The following is a 15,705-nucleotide window of genomic DNA, read 5'->3' on the forward strand; positions in this document are numbered from 1 at the left end:
TTATTTACTCTCAACAAAGATAGGTGGCTGGGAAAGTCCTTGAGAGTTTAATGGCCAAGATCTAGTGAGACCCTGAGCAGGGACGCTCCCCGTATCTATGCCCTTGGGAAACTCAAACACTCTTCAGTACACAGCACAGCCCTGCAGCAAGTTAGCACTGTGCCAAAGCAAGCTGTCCGTCTTAACTGGGAATGCTTTGGCACACACAAAAGAGAAGTCACAGTCTTTTTTCCTTTGGATATTTATTCAAAATAAGCTCACCAACCTAAGCAAGGCAAAGCTTTAATTTTGATTTGCAAAGGAGAAGGTAACAATTTTTGACAATACCCAAAACTGTAACCTTCAAAACTTGAGAAAGGAGTGGGGGGGCAAAAGTGAGGAAGGGAATAAAGACGTGGATTCCGTGTTCAGTGCTCAGCGAGAGCATCTCACATTGTTCCAAGGAAGAGGAAGGAAAGAGTCGCTATTATGTAAAAATAGATATGCCATAATGTTTAGTTCATGTTAACTGAATCCCTACTATGTGCCAGGCACTGCACTAAATCCTGGGGATAAATGCATCGGCTTGCACAAGTCTGCTCTGAAGGAACTCACAGTCTAATGTTTGAGAGACAAGGGAGAAAGCTGGCACGGCGTGCTGCAGGGATGGAGATGTGCACAGAGCAGGGGCGTGTCACGCCGGCTTCTTAGGAAAGCCAGCATCTAAAGAGACCCTAAGGAATGAGTCAAGTTAGGCAGCTTAGGAGACGGGAAACAGGAAGAACATTCCAGGTAAGAGCAAAAGCACGACGGTCATGGTAGTTCAGGAGCAGAGTTTGAAGAAAGGAGAGAAAAGGGTGAGGCTTTGGAGCAGGTGGGTTCTGTTTGGGATACAAGGCAGCTGCAGCACTCCTGGGCCAGTGGAAGGAAGCTGGCTATATGGGACTGCGGCGTAGGGATGGTCTGGGATGGAGGTCTACATGGGAGAGGTCAGAAGCACTGGCTGAAAAGGTGAGACTTGGTGAGCCATCCAGGGAACACACACAGGGTAGGAAGAACAGACGTTTGAGACTTCATGCACCTTGAAGGGCTAGGCAGAGGAGAATGAGCTCAAGGAGAGAATAAGTAGGGAGGTAGGAGCCAGCTCAGAGAGGTGGCCTCATGGAAGCCCCAAGGTGTAGCAAGTCAAGGCAGAAAGTCACTGTGTGACCTACGGGGACAGATGGCCTGGCTGTTCTGGCATGGGAAGGATTGAAAAGCTGAAGGCATTGGAGACATCAGCTTGAAAGGTTTTGATCAATAGTGACAATGAAAGGTTGGTTACAAGGGGGAGTAAGGAGAAAATATGTAGCGTGTTCTCAGAAGAAATCTGGATGATAAGTGAAAGGGGTTAGATAATAGCCAGTGGGATGTGGGAAGGCAGAGGTGATGCTGATGAATTGCTTTGAGAATGTAGCAGAGAATTCATATTTCTAAACTGCAGAGGAAAAACCATTCGGGAGACTGCAAACAGGAGAGGTATGGGATGATTAATGGGGGGAATTTTCAGGGCGGGAATCCTGTGTGCGTTGAAGCGGGAGGGATGGAGAGGATGATTCATAGCCAGCTGGTCTCCCTGAGCTGATACTCTGCCCAAGTCCCTCTCTCACAGATTCTGTCTTCTCTTTGTCAGCACACAGCTCACTGTCCCTTGGATGTGCTCTCTGCACCCTGCAGGAACACTGCATTTAAACCATGGGAAGTGGCACCTCCACCCAACATCATTTTGCTTTTCAGAATGCAGAGAAAGGTATGTGTTTCTCACCTTCAAACCACCTGTGGGAACCCTAAGCCCTGTCACATAGGGAGGGGGTTCTCAGAACACAAGCAGAAAACCATTTCTCTTCAGTCCAACTCTTCAACAGTAACTTCTCTTCCTTGTATCGTGCCCCCCAAAATGCTCAGCTGAACTCTGGAGTTAGTGTTGCCCATTGGGGCTTATCTCAAAGTACCCAAGTATAAGTGGATGAAATAAGATTGGGCAAAGAGGGAATGGGAAGTGTTTCAGGCAGGGGGTATGTAGCATGTGCAGAGATTGTAAGGAAGTGAGTATTCAAGGAAGTGAGTATTGAAGTGATATTCAAGGACGTGAACCCTCTGAGGTGAATGAGGGGGAAGATAGAATGTGATGAAGTTGTTGAGGTAGAAAGTGTAGGATTTTAACTTTATCCTAAAGGCATGAGGAACCGTTGAAGGCTTTGAATAAAGAGTTCTACAATTATATCTAAAGCATGCTTCTGGCTTCTGTGAAAAAGGGATCTGAGGGGTTAGAGTAGAAGAAGGAACAACAGTGAGAAGCTGCTAAAGTCGTCTGAACAGGAAACGATGATGCCTCTCTCCAGAGTGGGTGCTGTAGAGATGGAGAGAAGAGGGCGAGTCCCAGTGGTATTCAGGAGGTGGGATCCACAGGATCTGACTGATCAGATGTATGGGCTAAGGGGGAAACATGAATTGAGAATGACTTCCGGGCTTGTGGTTAGCAGAACTGAGTGGATGTTGATGCCAGTGATCCTAAAGATAATGGAGACAAACTGGGTTTGACTAGAGGAAAGCTGAGTTTATATACTTTGGGTTTGGGGTGCCCATGAGACATGAAAGTAGAAGCATGGAGTAGGCAGTTGCATGTTCAGATCTGGATTGTGAAGGGCTGTTTGGGCTGAAGATTACCCTGCTTTGGAAGCCATCAGAGTACAGATGGTTGTTGAAGCCCTGAGGGACAGTAGAAAGAGAACAAAGATGAGGACCTGGGACAGAGTCATGGGGACTGTAGTACTTAGTGTCAGGATGAGCCAGCAGAGGAGGCAGCTGGAGATGGAGGAGGGAAACAAGGAGCATGGGATATCTTGGAAGCCAGAAGAAGAGTATGGTCAACCTCAACACAGAGGAGATGCTAAATGATGACAGCTAAATGTGCCCTTTAGATTTTGTGATAGAAATGTGACTGGTATAGTAATAGACCTAACTCTAAGCTGGAAGTAAAAGCCAAATTACAGCTGGTAAAAGCATGTGTAATTTCCCTAGATAGCCTTCAGTCTTCCTGCAATTGCATTCCCACCACCAGTGCTGCAGGCATCCTCTGGGGCTGCTGCTAGTTGAGCGCTACAGACTGGGAGCTGCAGCAATCGGAATGTGTTGCTCCTGGGTCTGGAGGCTGAAGGCCAAGGTCTAGGGGCAAGGAGATTTTGATGGCTTCTGACGCCTCGCTGCCTGGCTTGCCCGTGAATGCCCATGGCTGTGCGTCAACATGGCCCTGGCCCTGTAAGCTCTCATCCCTGGCATCTCCTTGGATCCAAGCATCCTCCTCTTCTTTTTTAGGATTTTTTTTAATTTCAGAGGCAGAATTACAGAAGGAGAAAGGGAGAGCTAGAGATTTTCCATCTGCTGGTTCACTCCCCAAATGGCCTCAATGACCAGGGCTGGGCTAGGCTGAAGCCAGGAGCCAGGAGCTTCTTCCGGGACTCTCACATGGGTACAGGCATCCGAGCACTTGGGCCATCTTCCACTGCTTTCCCAGGTGCATTAGCAGGGAGCTGGATTGGAAGTGGAGCATCCAGGATTTGAACCAGTGCCCGTATGGGATGCTGGCACTGCATCGGCTTAACCCACTGTGCCACAGCACTGGCCCCAGAGCATGTACTTTCATGAGAGAAGGGCATTTCTTCCTAGAGGAATTTTTCTTTTGCAGATGAGTTTTGTGTGGAAACAGAAGTATTGACATAGGTAATGGAAATAAGGGAAAAAATCACACAAAATCTCTGTTATAAGTTTTCTTAAATAATTTATCCGTTCTGTGTTCTACTGAGTATTGTCTTGGTCCACAATATTCTCTCAGTGTTCTTTTTCAAAAAATATTTATTTATTTATTTGAAAGTTGGAGTCACACAGAGAGAGGAGAGGCAGAGAGAGAGAGAGAGGTCTTCCATCCAATGATTCACTCCCCAAGGAGCTGCGCCGGAGCTGCGCCAATCTGAAGCCAGGAGCCAGGAGCTTCCTCCAGGTCTCCCACGTGAGTGCAGGGGCCCAAGGACTTGGGCCATCCTCCACTGCTTTCCCAGGCCATAGCAGAGAGCTGGATCCGAAGTGGAGCAGCCGGGACTTGAACTGGCGCCCTTATGGGATGCCGGTGCTTCAGGCCAGGGCATTAACCTTATGTGCCACAGCGCCAGACCCCTCTCAGTGTTCTTATGTACACTTGTATGGAATTCTAAGCAAAGGATCTTTGTAACTTGCATCCTAGGATTTAGTTAATTACACGTGGACCTGGGGCTGGCGCTGTGGCATAGCAGGTAAAGCCGCCGCCTGGAGTGGTGGCATCCCATATGGGCACCAGTTCGAGTCCTGGCTGCTCCACTTCTGATCCAGCTCTCTGCTATGGCCTGGAAAAGCAGTAGAGGATGGCCCAAGTCCTTGGGCTCCTGCACCTGCGTGGGAGACCTGGAAGAAGCTTCTGATTCCTGGCTTCTGATTGGTGCAGCTCCGGCCACTGTGGCCAATTGGAGAGTGAACCAGCAGATGGAAGACCTCTCTCTCTCTCTCTGCCACTTCTCCTCTCTCTGTGTAATTCTGACTTTCAAATAAATAAATAAATCTTTTTAAAAAAAATTACATGTGGACCAAGTAAGCATCATCTCGCATTGTGTAGGTGAAAAGGCAGGAGAGGATAAGGCATCTTAAATGACGCTGCACCTCACAGTGTCCATCTCCAGAAAGACAAGCCAGGCTCCAAGGAGGAAGCAAAAAGAGGGGCCTTGCTTGTACTCCCTACCTTACGCAGCAGCAGCAAGCCTGGGGAAATAGTTGTGTCTTGTCATTGGCAGTGCTTGTCTTAAACTGCCAGGGGCCAGGTGTTAGCAAACGACAACTTTGAAGTTCATGATCTTGCCCGGTGGTTCTTAACCTTTAGCACAAGTAAGAATTTGGCACGGAGCTTGTTGAACTTGGAGGTTCCTTCCTGGCTCCACCTGTAGGCATCCTGCTGCTGCAGGTGTCAGGCAAGGTGCAGAAATCTGGGGTTTAGCAGGAGCTTATGCAGAATCTGGAGCACCCCCTGGGCATTTCGCTCGCTTCTGGAGCTGGTTTTACAGAATCTAGTTGGTGGAGCTTCAGCCTCGTCCCTTGTGTTATCTAGGGCGCGCCTTTGAGAAATACTTGTAGAATGATTTTTTTTTTTCCTGTAGGAAATGAAATTCAGCTCTTCTTAAGTTCCTCCTAGCTTCTCCCCTCTTCACCATCTTCTTTCCTCTTAGAAAAATCAGCAAGAATTCTATTAGCTCTCTAATGCAGGCTAAATATATTAAGTCAATCTGTCTGCTGTTCACAGGGTTGACCTAAATTAACCCACAGGGTTTCCTTTTTAATCCAGCTTTATCCACAAATAGTCCGTTCATCACCAGCAGCTTAGGAAGCATCTAGTTATTTATGTGGACAGCTGTCCCCTGCTCTGGCAATAATACTAGGCCACAGGTCCTAACCCTCCTATGAGGAACTAACCCTACAAACTCCAGCCTGTCCCACGTGGCCACCTAGCACAGGTCCTGGGAGAAAGGAGACACCCAAAGACTGTGGGTGGGACTGTACAATAAGAGCTGTCACAGACACCTGGGCTGCTGGGGATGCTGAAAACCAGGGTGGCAGGGAGAATCATGGGACCCGGGATAGCACAGGACCCGCCAAACCCTGGCCACCCCAACACTGCATGGCATATTCACTGGAATGCTTGTCTATTGTTTGCTTGTGCTAGCATTTGTCTCGTCCAGTCCCATTTCCAGAAAAAGCCACCGAGGCCCAAGTTGGCTTGGGTGAGGCCAGGTACCTCGTTGGGGCAGTTCCAGGGCTAGGCCCCAGGTCTCCTGATGTCTGGCTGTTGTCATAGTGTCAAAGTGCCCTCTCCGACCCCCTCATGTTCACACTTGCTATCTCTCTGGTTCACATCTCTCTCAGATCCTGGCATTCCCGCCTTCCCATCGCTATGCAATAGTCTCCACTTACCCAGAGTTATCCTTTGTGGGTTTCAGTTAAGCACAGACAACCACAGTCTGAAAATGTTAAATGGAAAGTTCCAGAAGTAAACAATTCACGAGTTTTAGACTGTGCTGTGTTCTAAGTAATGAGGACATCTGACAGCATCCCGCTCTGTCCCACCCAGGTCGTGAATGGACACTGGGTGCAGCGTATCCACACTGTATACACCACCCGCACGTTAGTCTCTCAGCGGCCTCTGGGTTCTCAGACAGACAGTTGTGTGTTGCAGTGCATCACTTAGTAGTGGATCCAAGGCGCAAGATTCAGATGCTGGCAGTGGGATTTGGCCAGGGGAGGCTGTGAATTGCGTCCTTTCGGTGAACAGAGAAAGCGCTCAGCTTAGTAAGGAAAAAGCCAGTATATGTAGGGCTCTCTGCAGTCTTGGTTTCAGGCATCTACTGGGGATCTTGGAACACATCCACTCAGATGGGGGGACTACTATAAATGTAAATGCTGTCATCAATAAATGACATTCAATAGCCCCTCTTATTGCCATCAAGAATGCAAGAACGAGAGGGCACCACAGCCCTCTATGGACTGTACTCCCTGCAGGGAGGCAGACACTGCCTTTGAGCATCAGTAGGGGGTGCCCTCCCACCCACCGCGCGCGCTGCTTGTACAGTGTGAGAGGTGCAGGCACTGTCCTCCCCAGTCCCGGCTCACTGGCTTGCTTCTCTGCGACAGCCTTCAAGGCGGCCGCCCTGATTCAGAGATGGTACCGGCGCTATGTGGCGCGCCTGGAGATGAGGCGGCGCTGCACCTGGAGCATCTTCCAGTCCATAGAGTATGCCGGGCAGCAGGACCAAGTCAAGGTGCGGAGGGGTGTGGGATGGAGCTGTCGCGGTGCTGCCTGCCAGCCCTCGGGCAGCGGCGGCCAGGCGCCTGGAAGGTGCTGCCAGTCGGACGCCTCGTGGGTTCTTCTTCGTGCATCCGTAAAGCCAAATCTCTATCTTTGGGTTCTTCCGCAGCTCCATGATTTCTTCAGCTACCTGGTGGACCACTTCACCCCCAGCAGCCACAATGAGAGTGAGTAGGAACCGCCCCCGAGGTCGTAGAGATCAGGGTGTGTAGGCAGCCAGACTGTGAATCCGGGGCCAGCTGGGGAAATAGCCAGGGGGCTGACAACGAAATGACACAGTGGATTTCCTTCCAGGTTTTTCCAAAGACACACCTGGAGACCAGAGTTGGCGTGCAACAGGCACATTAAGTGCAGGCGATTCTGGGGGTGGAGGGAGTGGAGAAGAACTTCAGGAAAGGGAATGCAGCCGAAGAGTGTTGGGCTACAGAGCCAGCAGCATGGGGCGCCCAGGAGATCACAACCCTGCAGGGGAAGGACCTGGGTTCTCTGTGTATCAGCTCCAGAGATGCAATGACTGGAGACTGCAAGGAGATTAATTCCCCACAGCATTTCTGGGCTGTACCCCTCGTGGCCCTCAGTGGACCCAGGAAAAGCGCCAGGTAGAGATCCCGAAGCTGGCGTGGGGAGTTGCTGAAGGGCTGCAGGGCCAGATGCACCTGCTGCACTGGGTGCATCACCTGTGCCTGTGAACGGTTTCCCGCCTTGGCTTTGCCCTTTCCTCTTGCCTACAACCCTCGCCTGCTACACATCTGTACTTTCTGACACATCTCCATCTTTTAAACAAAGAGCAACACAGGTGTAACTACTGTCTTTAACCAATACAAAAACATGAGCTTTCCTCCTGCCTGTCCTAACCTGTCATCATTTTGCCCTCTCTTGCCTGGAGCCAAGGCCAGCCTGGCTGGCTCCTACGTCCACTGCGTTGCCCATGGGCTGGTGTCTGACCACAAGCCCGCCCGCCTTTTCTCTCTGGACTAGGGGACTTCCTGAACCGCATGTTCACGGAGGAGCGATTCCCCCAGGACTCCGAGATGGACAAGTGCAGTGACTATGAGTGCATCGAGGTCCCGGACACTTACACAGGGCCACGCCTCTCCTTCCCTCTCCTTCCCGACCATGCAACTGCCCTGGTGGAAGCTTTCAGACTGAAACAAGTAAGCTCACCTGGGGGAAGCCAGGTCCCCACCCACGGCATGCAGTGTGCAAAGAACGGCCTGAACAGGCCGGGTGCAGGGTGTGCTCATCACGCATGCCCTGGAGAGATTGCACTTTCTCTTTGCTCAGCAGGGACCTTGTGGTCTGTCAGCCAGTTTTTGTGACAGCTTCTGCCCCTGGCTACATCATGTCTTTTTGTTCGTGCATCCTGCAGCTAAGGTCAAGGTGGTGAGGGTTGCACCATGTGGCTACCTGGGGAGGAGTGCCCCAAGACGAGGGGACAAGTACAAAGGCCCTGGGGCAGGAACTTGCTGGGCTGTTCAGGGACCTCAGCACGGCCTTTGGAGAGAAGGGAGCCAGGGGGAGAGCAGTAGCTTGGACATCAAGTGCAGAAAGAGAAAATCTGGCTTGCTTTGAAAAATAATCCTTCTGGTTGCTGCGGGAAGAACAGAGGGGGGGGGGGGCGTGGCCCAAGCAAGGAGAGCAGGCCAGGATTCCTGTAGCAGTCCAGGTGAAAGGTGGGGGTGATGTGAAAGCAGGTGGTAGAGGCGGGGCTTGTGAGAAGAGGTCAGGTGCCACTCTGTCCCCTCTTTCAGCGCAGGTAACTCAGGGCGGGAGGAGCTGGGGATGTCCCTTAGGAGTGACAGCCTCGCTCAGTGCCATCGGCACGCACACACTTGTGTACTCATGCTTTGCTCCATCTTGAGCTCCTCCCAAGCTAACGGCAAGAAAGAGTTCGCTAGGGCCAATGGGGAAGAGGGGTGGGTTCATGCTTTGCAGGAGGGACCCGTGGGGACCCTGGGAAGCAGACATAAGCGCAGGAAGTGGGTGCAAAGGAAAGGAGCAGCCTCTCGGGTCCCTTCTGGGGTCTTGGGTGGCCCAGGTCGTTAGGCAGCAGAGGCGAGGGCCACCGTCCCTCACGAAGGTCACTGTTTTGTTGCCTCCCTCTCTTCCTCCCAGTAGCAGCTCCACGCTCGCTATGTCCTGAATCTTTTGTATGAAACCAGGAAACACTTGGCCCAGCTGCCAAATATCACCCGGGTCTCGACCTGTTACAGCGAGGAGATCACCGTGTGTGGTGAGGGCTGGTGGGCGTGGCTTCCGTGCCCAGGGCGGGCTGGGAGGGGACGTGCGGGCAAGGTGGGCGGATCACGTGACACCCCTTCTACCTTTATAGCCTTCGTATCTTGGCTGCATGTCTCCTTAAAGGAGAGGTGGCTCAGCCTCTGCTCTGCTTTCCCGAACACTTCATATTTGACCCCAAACTCATGTTTCCCGATTGAAACCAAATCCCTACAAATAACCGGGTCCCGCTTGTTAGAAGGCGGTTCATGTGTGAGCACTTGAGTGAGCAAGCCCCAAAGCCTTCCAGCCAGTCCACTTCTCTCCCAGGGAGATGTGCTGTGTCTTCTGTGATCTTTAGCATCCATTACGGACTGGCAGGCAGACCTTAACCAAAGGAGGGAGCTTGTAGTTCACCAGCACACTAGGGATTGCTGCCGGCCCTGCTAGAAGGCTACATGTAGGTCTTTTATTTTTTTCTTTTAAGATTCTATTTATTTATCTGAGAGGTAGAGTTACAGACAGACAGAGGGAGAGACAGAGAGAAAGGTCTTCCATCCACTGGTTCACTTCCCATATGGCTGCAATGGCCAGAGCTGAGCCAATCCGAAGCCAGGAGCCAGGAGCCAGGAGCTTCTTCCAGGTCTCACACATGGGTGCAGGGGCCCAAGGACTTGTGCCATCTTCTACTGCTTTCCCAGGCCACAGCAGAGAGCTGGATCGGAAGAGGAGCAGCCAGGACTAGAACCAGTGCCCACATGGGATGCCGGCACCACAAGCATAACATTAGCCTACTACGCCACAGCACTGGCTGCCTTTGTCAGATTTTTCTGGGTGTTTTCCATTTTACAGTAAAAATTAGAAACAATGGATGGGGCCAGCGCTGTGGTGCAGCGGGTTAAAGCCCTGGCCTGAGGCGCCAGCTTCCCATATGGGCACCGGTTCTAGTTCCAGCTGCTCCTCTTCCGGTCCAGCTCTCTGCTGTGGCCTGGGATGGCGATAGAGGATGGCCCAAGTCCTTGGGCCCCTGCACCCACGTGGGAGACCCGGAAGAAGCTCCTGGCTCCTGGCTTCAGATCGGCGCAGCTCTGGCTGATGCAGCCATTTGGGGAGTGAACCAGCGAATGGAAAACCTCTCTCTCTGTCTCTACCTCTCTGTAACTCTGTCTTTCAAATAAATAACTCTTTTAAAAAAATAAAGAAACAATGGAGAAGACCAATCAGACTGATATTCTTTTTCTATCATTGCTAGGAGATTTGCACGGCCAGTTGGATGACTTAATATTTATATTTTATAAGGTATGAATGTTCAAATTAAGCTCTCTTCTTGCTTTGGGACTTAATTTAGAAGTTCAAATATAATATCTGTTAAACAAATGCTTAAATATTGCTTGGATTTTTAGAATTTATTTTTAATAATATTATCTCTATATAGAAGATCCATAACTTAAAAGTCAGCATTGTATTATATTCTAGTATTTTTTGCAAACTGTTTCATAAATATTAAACATTAGCTTAATAAATTAGGAACCTAATAACAATCAACTCTTTTTCCAAATAAAGAAAATTGGTTATTATCATGCAACCAAAATCTATTTTCATGTCCATTTTTAGTTATGAAATGTAGAATATATAACAAAGCATATGAAAACAATAATATTTGATCAAGGTACTGTTACTTTATACATAGGCTATATTTCCCCAGGTATTTTCCTTGTAGGAGGGTACTTCAAAAATGTTTACAGAAAATGAAATTAAAGGATAAGGTTATTTTGGTGCAAGAAAATTTGAACTCCGTGCTTATTAGAGATCTTCACAAAGTGCATGAAAAGTGTGTGTGAAAAAAAAATTGTGTAGGGGACAGTATTGCGGTTCAGTGGGTTAAGCCTCTACCTGTGATATCAGCATATCGTATTGGAGTCCTGGCTGCTTCACTTCTGATCCAGCTCCCTGCTAATACGCTTAGGAAAACAGTGGAAGATGGCCCAAGCACTTGGGCCTCTGCCTTCCCTGTGGGAGACTGGGAGGGAGTTCCTGGCTCCTGGCTTCAGCCCAGCCCAGCCCCAGCTGTTGTGGCCATTTGGGGAGTGAACCAATGGGTGGAAGATCTCCTCCTCTCTCTATTTCTCCCTCTCTCTCTCATTCTGCCTTTCAAAAATAAATACAAAAAAATTTATTTATTTAAGATGTATTTTATTTAATTGAAAGAGTTACAGAGAGAGGTTGAGTAGAGAGAGAGGTCATCCATCCGCTAGTTCACTCCCCAGATGACTGCATCAGCCAGAGCTGAGCTGAGCTAAGGCCAGGAGCTTCCTCCAGGTCTCCCACGTGGGTGCAGGGGCCCAAGGACTTGGGCCATCTTCCACTGCTTTCCCAGGCCATAGCAGAGAGCTGGATCGGAAGCAGAGCAGCCAGGACTCAATCCGGTGCCCATATGGGATGCCGGCGATGCAGGCTGTGGCTTTAACCCGCTGTACCACAGTGGTGGCCCCAACAAAACTTTAAAAAAAAAAAAAAGTTGTACGTGGATTTCAAAGTGTTTTTGCACCAAAATAAGCTTATACTTTAATTCCATTTTCTGCAAACTCTTTGGAGAAGCTTCATATTATGCTACTTAATCCTAAGGAACTGGTGGCAGGTGTTACACTGCTAAAGCTGCTGGAGCCAGAGCTTCACATTGGCTTGCAAGTCTCACGTTCAGTGCCTTTTGCTCCACATCGCCAGGCAACACCCTGGCTTTGCAGAAAGTGCTTGTTCTGACAAGCACCTGGCAACCTTGCCTCGCTAGGAAGGAAACATTAAGACCAGCGGAAGGCACTTCCGTCTCCGACTGACATCTCGTGTTTGGAGGAGACCCAGAAAGCACAGAATTGGCATCGGACCTGATGTGAGGGTCAGAAGCCCGTGGCTTTAACACGATTCCCTGCACTCTTCTTCCCACTCTCCCTGGATCACCTCGCTGGGCAGAACGGCCTCCCGTCGCCAGAGCGGGCGTATGTGTTCAACGGCGACTTTGTGGACCGAGGCAAGGACTCCGTGGAGATCCTGTTGATTCTTTTTGCCTTCATGCTGGTTTACCCAAAGGAGTTCCATCTGAACCGAGGAAACCATGAGGACCACATGGTGAACTTACGGTACAAGCCAAAAAAAGCTTGGGTATTTGATATTTGCTTGCTGCGATTGTTATGAAGAGTTACTTCATGGGAGTTTCTTTTTGTTAGATGGCTTTTAAGGTAGTTTTCCAGTTTCTGAAAATAGAATATGCAAAATATAACATTGTTTCCATAATTTTTAGCTGAGAGAGAGAGGCAGGGAGAGAGTTCCCATCTACTCAGTCACTCCTCCAGCCCAGATCCAAGGCACCAGCTGAGAACCCAGTCCAGGTTTCCCCTTGTGGCTGGTAGTGACCTGACTACCTGCTGCCTCCCAGGGGACATGATGGCAGGAAGCTGGAACTGGAAGGGAGCTGGAGCTCAAACCCAGGCACTGCAGAATTGGATGTGGGCATCCCCATCAGGCTCTTAGGCTCTAGGTAAAACACCTGCCCCAACAGTATTTAACATCTTAAAATATTTTTGATGTACATGTTATTCCGCTATTCTAAAAAACCCATTAGATTTTAATTCACATTTCCATACTTTTTATCATGTAAGTAATAAGGGTTCACCATAGAAAGGTGAGAAATACAGACAAGCGAAAGGAAGAAAATTAAAATACTCAGTGGTTTTTCTACCCAGAGATAATGTTATAATCATAAATGCATGATTATTTCCAAGTATTTTTCTACATACTTACATGTGTATGTCTAGAATTTTCATTTTTATGAAATGAATTTTCATTTTATGGTTATGTCACAACTATTGTCACATTTGCTTTAATATCTGCTTTTGCTCCTAAATCTAGATATGGCTTCACCAAGGAAGTGATGTATAAATATAAGGTGCGCTACCTTTCAAAGCAAAAGTTTCTCTTAGTTCAGATGAGTTGAGTGAGTTATTGGAAACGTAACACTTTGTTAGTATAATCTTTTTCAGATTCACGGCAAGAAAATATTACGAACGCTCCAGGATGTTTTCCGTTGGCTTCCACTGGCCACTGTGATCGATGAGAAAGTGCTGATCCTACATGGAGGCGTGTCAGACAGGACCGACTTGGAACTTTTGGCTAAACTAGACAGACACAAGGTACCAACTGATGAAATAATACGATTTTCCCCGTAATACCCAGTTTCACTGCCAACATAAAATAAATGTCATCTTGCATGCTGACTCCAACTGACTGATAAGAATTCGGAGAAGGTTGAGAGTCCACCACTGAGTTTGGGGGAAGAGTATGCATAGCTTATTTTTATGTACAGGACCCAAGCTTCCACGCCATGGAGTCTGGCATCCATTCAGCATCCCAGAATCAATCCCCTGTGAATACCGAGGAATGACTGTATTTTCTTTTTTTCTGAATAGGTATAGGGAATGGTTAAACTATGATCTGTAGAGATGGATAAAAATTCTGGTTCTGCTCCTTACGCTTGCATGACTTTGGACAAGTTAGCTTATGTAACCTCAGATTCTAAATCCGTATACTAGGGATATGAATGACTATATCATAGGTATTGGGGACTAAATGAAAATACATATGCATGTGCCTTACAAGGTTTGCACTCAATACATGGAAACTGTGTTAACTACATTTTGACTGAAGGGATAGAAAACTCCCAATGATAGTGGTTCAATATTTATGTCCCTCTTGTGTAAATAAGGCTGGAGGCCAGCAGTGCAGGGCAGCTGTACTGATACCACGACGTCATTAGGGACTCACAATCTTTCTCTCTTACCAATGCACCAAGCTGCATCATGGACTGAAGTGGCGGCTTGAGTTCCAGCTAGCATGCCCACATTCCAGTCTACAGAAATTAAAGTAGGAAAAAAGGCATGCCCTTTTCCTTTATAAACGTCGAGTTGTACCAAAAAATTCTCTACTTATCCATTGACCAGAAGTTGGTTATATGTCTACATTAAGCTGGAGGGGAGATTTGCAAGCCTGGTCCTCAGGCCAAGTTTTGACTTGCCCAAATAAGAATCAAAGGTTGTATTACTAACAAGGAAGGGTAGATACATAGTAGAGTAGCAACATTCTAACTGGGTTTGACTCTTTGGCTCCTCAAGTTTTTATACTCAATTTTTTAATATATAGATTTATTTATTTGAAAGGCAGAGTAATGGAGGGAGGTGGGAGAGACAGAGAGAATGAGATCTTGCATCCGCTGGTTCACTCCCTAAATGGCCACAACAGCTAGGACTGGGCCACTCTGAAACCAGGAGCCTGGAGCTCCATCCAGGTCTCGCATGTGGATGGTAAGGGCCCCTTAGCAGGGAGCTGGATTGGAGGTGGAGCAGCTGGGACCTGAACAAGCACAGTGATGGGGATGCTGGCATCTCAGGCAGCAGCTTCACCAGCTGTACTGCAGTGCTAACCCCTGTTGTACACCCTTCTTCCCAAACACGGAACCACAAAACCACACTCACCTCTCCTGCAGGGAGGCTACGTTCCAGCCTCATCCAGTCATTGCATCCACCTCAGAGGCCAAGTTTCTGCACTTAGGTCCTTTCTGTAGCGTCTGGATAGGGTTCCTGTCATCTGGTGACTAACAGACAAGCTATGTGTCCCTGTCCACTTGAGCTCAGAAGAGAAGGATGACTCCTTGGCCAAGGTCAAGGACGGGGAGACCGGCAGCACCTTCCACAGACCCTCCTTGCAAAATCCCTCGCTCCGATGCAATCTCAGCCCTTCCATGTTCTTGAAGAGGGCAGGGGGCCCAAGGGCCATACGACCAGTTCCAGTCCTTGATATTTCCTTGGTCAATGCTGCCTGCTATCTGAACCTCATTTTTTTATTCACTTCCACATCTATTGTATCTTGGTTTTTCTCAAACATGCAAGTCAAACAGTTTGTTCAGCTGCATCTCTATCTGGGGGCAGAAGCAGCAAGTCACAGAGGGGCCGATCATCGTGTGTGTAACAGGAATCCTGTTTCACTGTGGAAGCATAGAAGTCAGTACCTTGGGAAAGAGTATGTAGAATGTTGATTTTCTGTGCTTGGGGGGGGGGGTGATGTAGCAAGCAGTCAGTGTAGGGACTACCTGGGAGTGAAGTACGGCGATGCACAGGCTCCAGAATCAGACTATCTGGAAAAGTCTTGATCTCTTTGTGCCTCGGTTTTCTTCTCTGCTTTATCCATTATCTCCTAGGGTTGGTACCAGAGTTAATCAGTTAATTTCTGTGAAGTGCCCAGAATAGAACCTATGTACACAGGACTTGATACACATCAACACCTTTAGTCTCCTTAAAAATCAAAGTGGCATAGTGGGTAAAGTTGCCACCTGTGGCACTGGCATCCCATATGGGCACCCATTCAAGTCCTGGCTGCTCCACCTCTGATCCAGCTCTCTGCTAATGTGTCTGGGAAAGCAATGGAAGATGGCCCTAGTACTTGGGCCCCTGCACCACATGGGAGACCCAAAAGAAGCTCCTGGCTCCTGGATTCAGATTGGCCCAGCTTTAGCCAATGTGGCCATTTGGGGAATGAACCAGCGA

General features: G+C 48.7%; 1 protein-coding gene across 8 annotated transcripts in view; it reads left to right on the top strand.

Moving 5' to 3' along the window:
* Positions 1-15,705, top strand: part of PPEF2 (protein phosphatase with EF-hand domain 2) — a 41,798-nt gene that overhangs the window by 2,190 nt on the left and 23,903 nt on the right. For 2 of the 8 annotated variants that reach the window (XM_070048000.1, XM_070047995.1), the window contains exons 2-11: positions 1,652-1,768; positions 6,724-6,851; positions 7,008-7,065; positions 7,877-8,052; positions 9,017-9,131; positions 10,368-10,414; positions 12,083-12,249; positions 12,546-12,647; positions 13,019-13,055; positions 13,135-13,299. In XM_070048000.1, the coding sequence (XP_069904101.1) occupies positions 1,714-1,768; positions 6,724-6,851; positions 7,008-7,065; positions 7,877-8,052; positions 9,017-9,131; positions 10,368-10,414; positions 12,083-12,249; positions 12,546-12,647; positions 13,019-13,055; positions 13,135-13,299 (1,050 nt within the window). In that variant the 5' untranslated portion in view covers positions 1,652-1,713. Of the gene's footprint in view, positions 1-1,651; positions 1,769-6,723; positions 6,852-7,007; positions 7,066-7,876; positions 8,053-9,013; positions 9,132-10,367; positions 10,415-12,082; positions 12,250-12,545; positions 12,648-13,018; positions 13,056-13,134; positions 13,300-15,705 lie in introns of those variants that run through there. The other 6 variants (XM_070047996.1, XM_070047999.1, XM_070047997.1 and 3 more) reach the window with 6 other exon arrangements.

This window comes from Oryctolagus cuniculus, chromosome 8 (assembly GCF_964237555.1).
Source record: "Oryctolagus cuniculus chromosome 8, mOryCun1.1, whole genome shotgun sequence".
NCBI lineage: Eukaryota > Metazoa > Chordata > Mammalia > Lagomorpha > Leporidae > Oryctolagus > Oryctolagus cuniculus.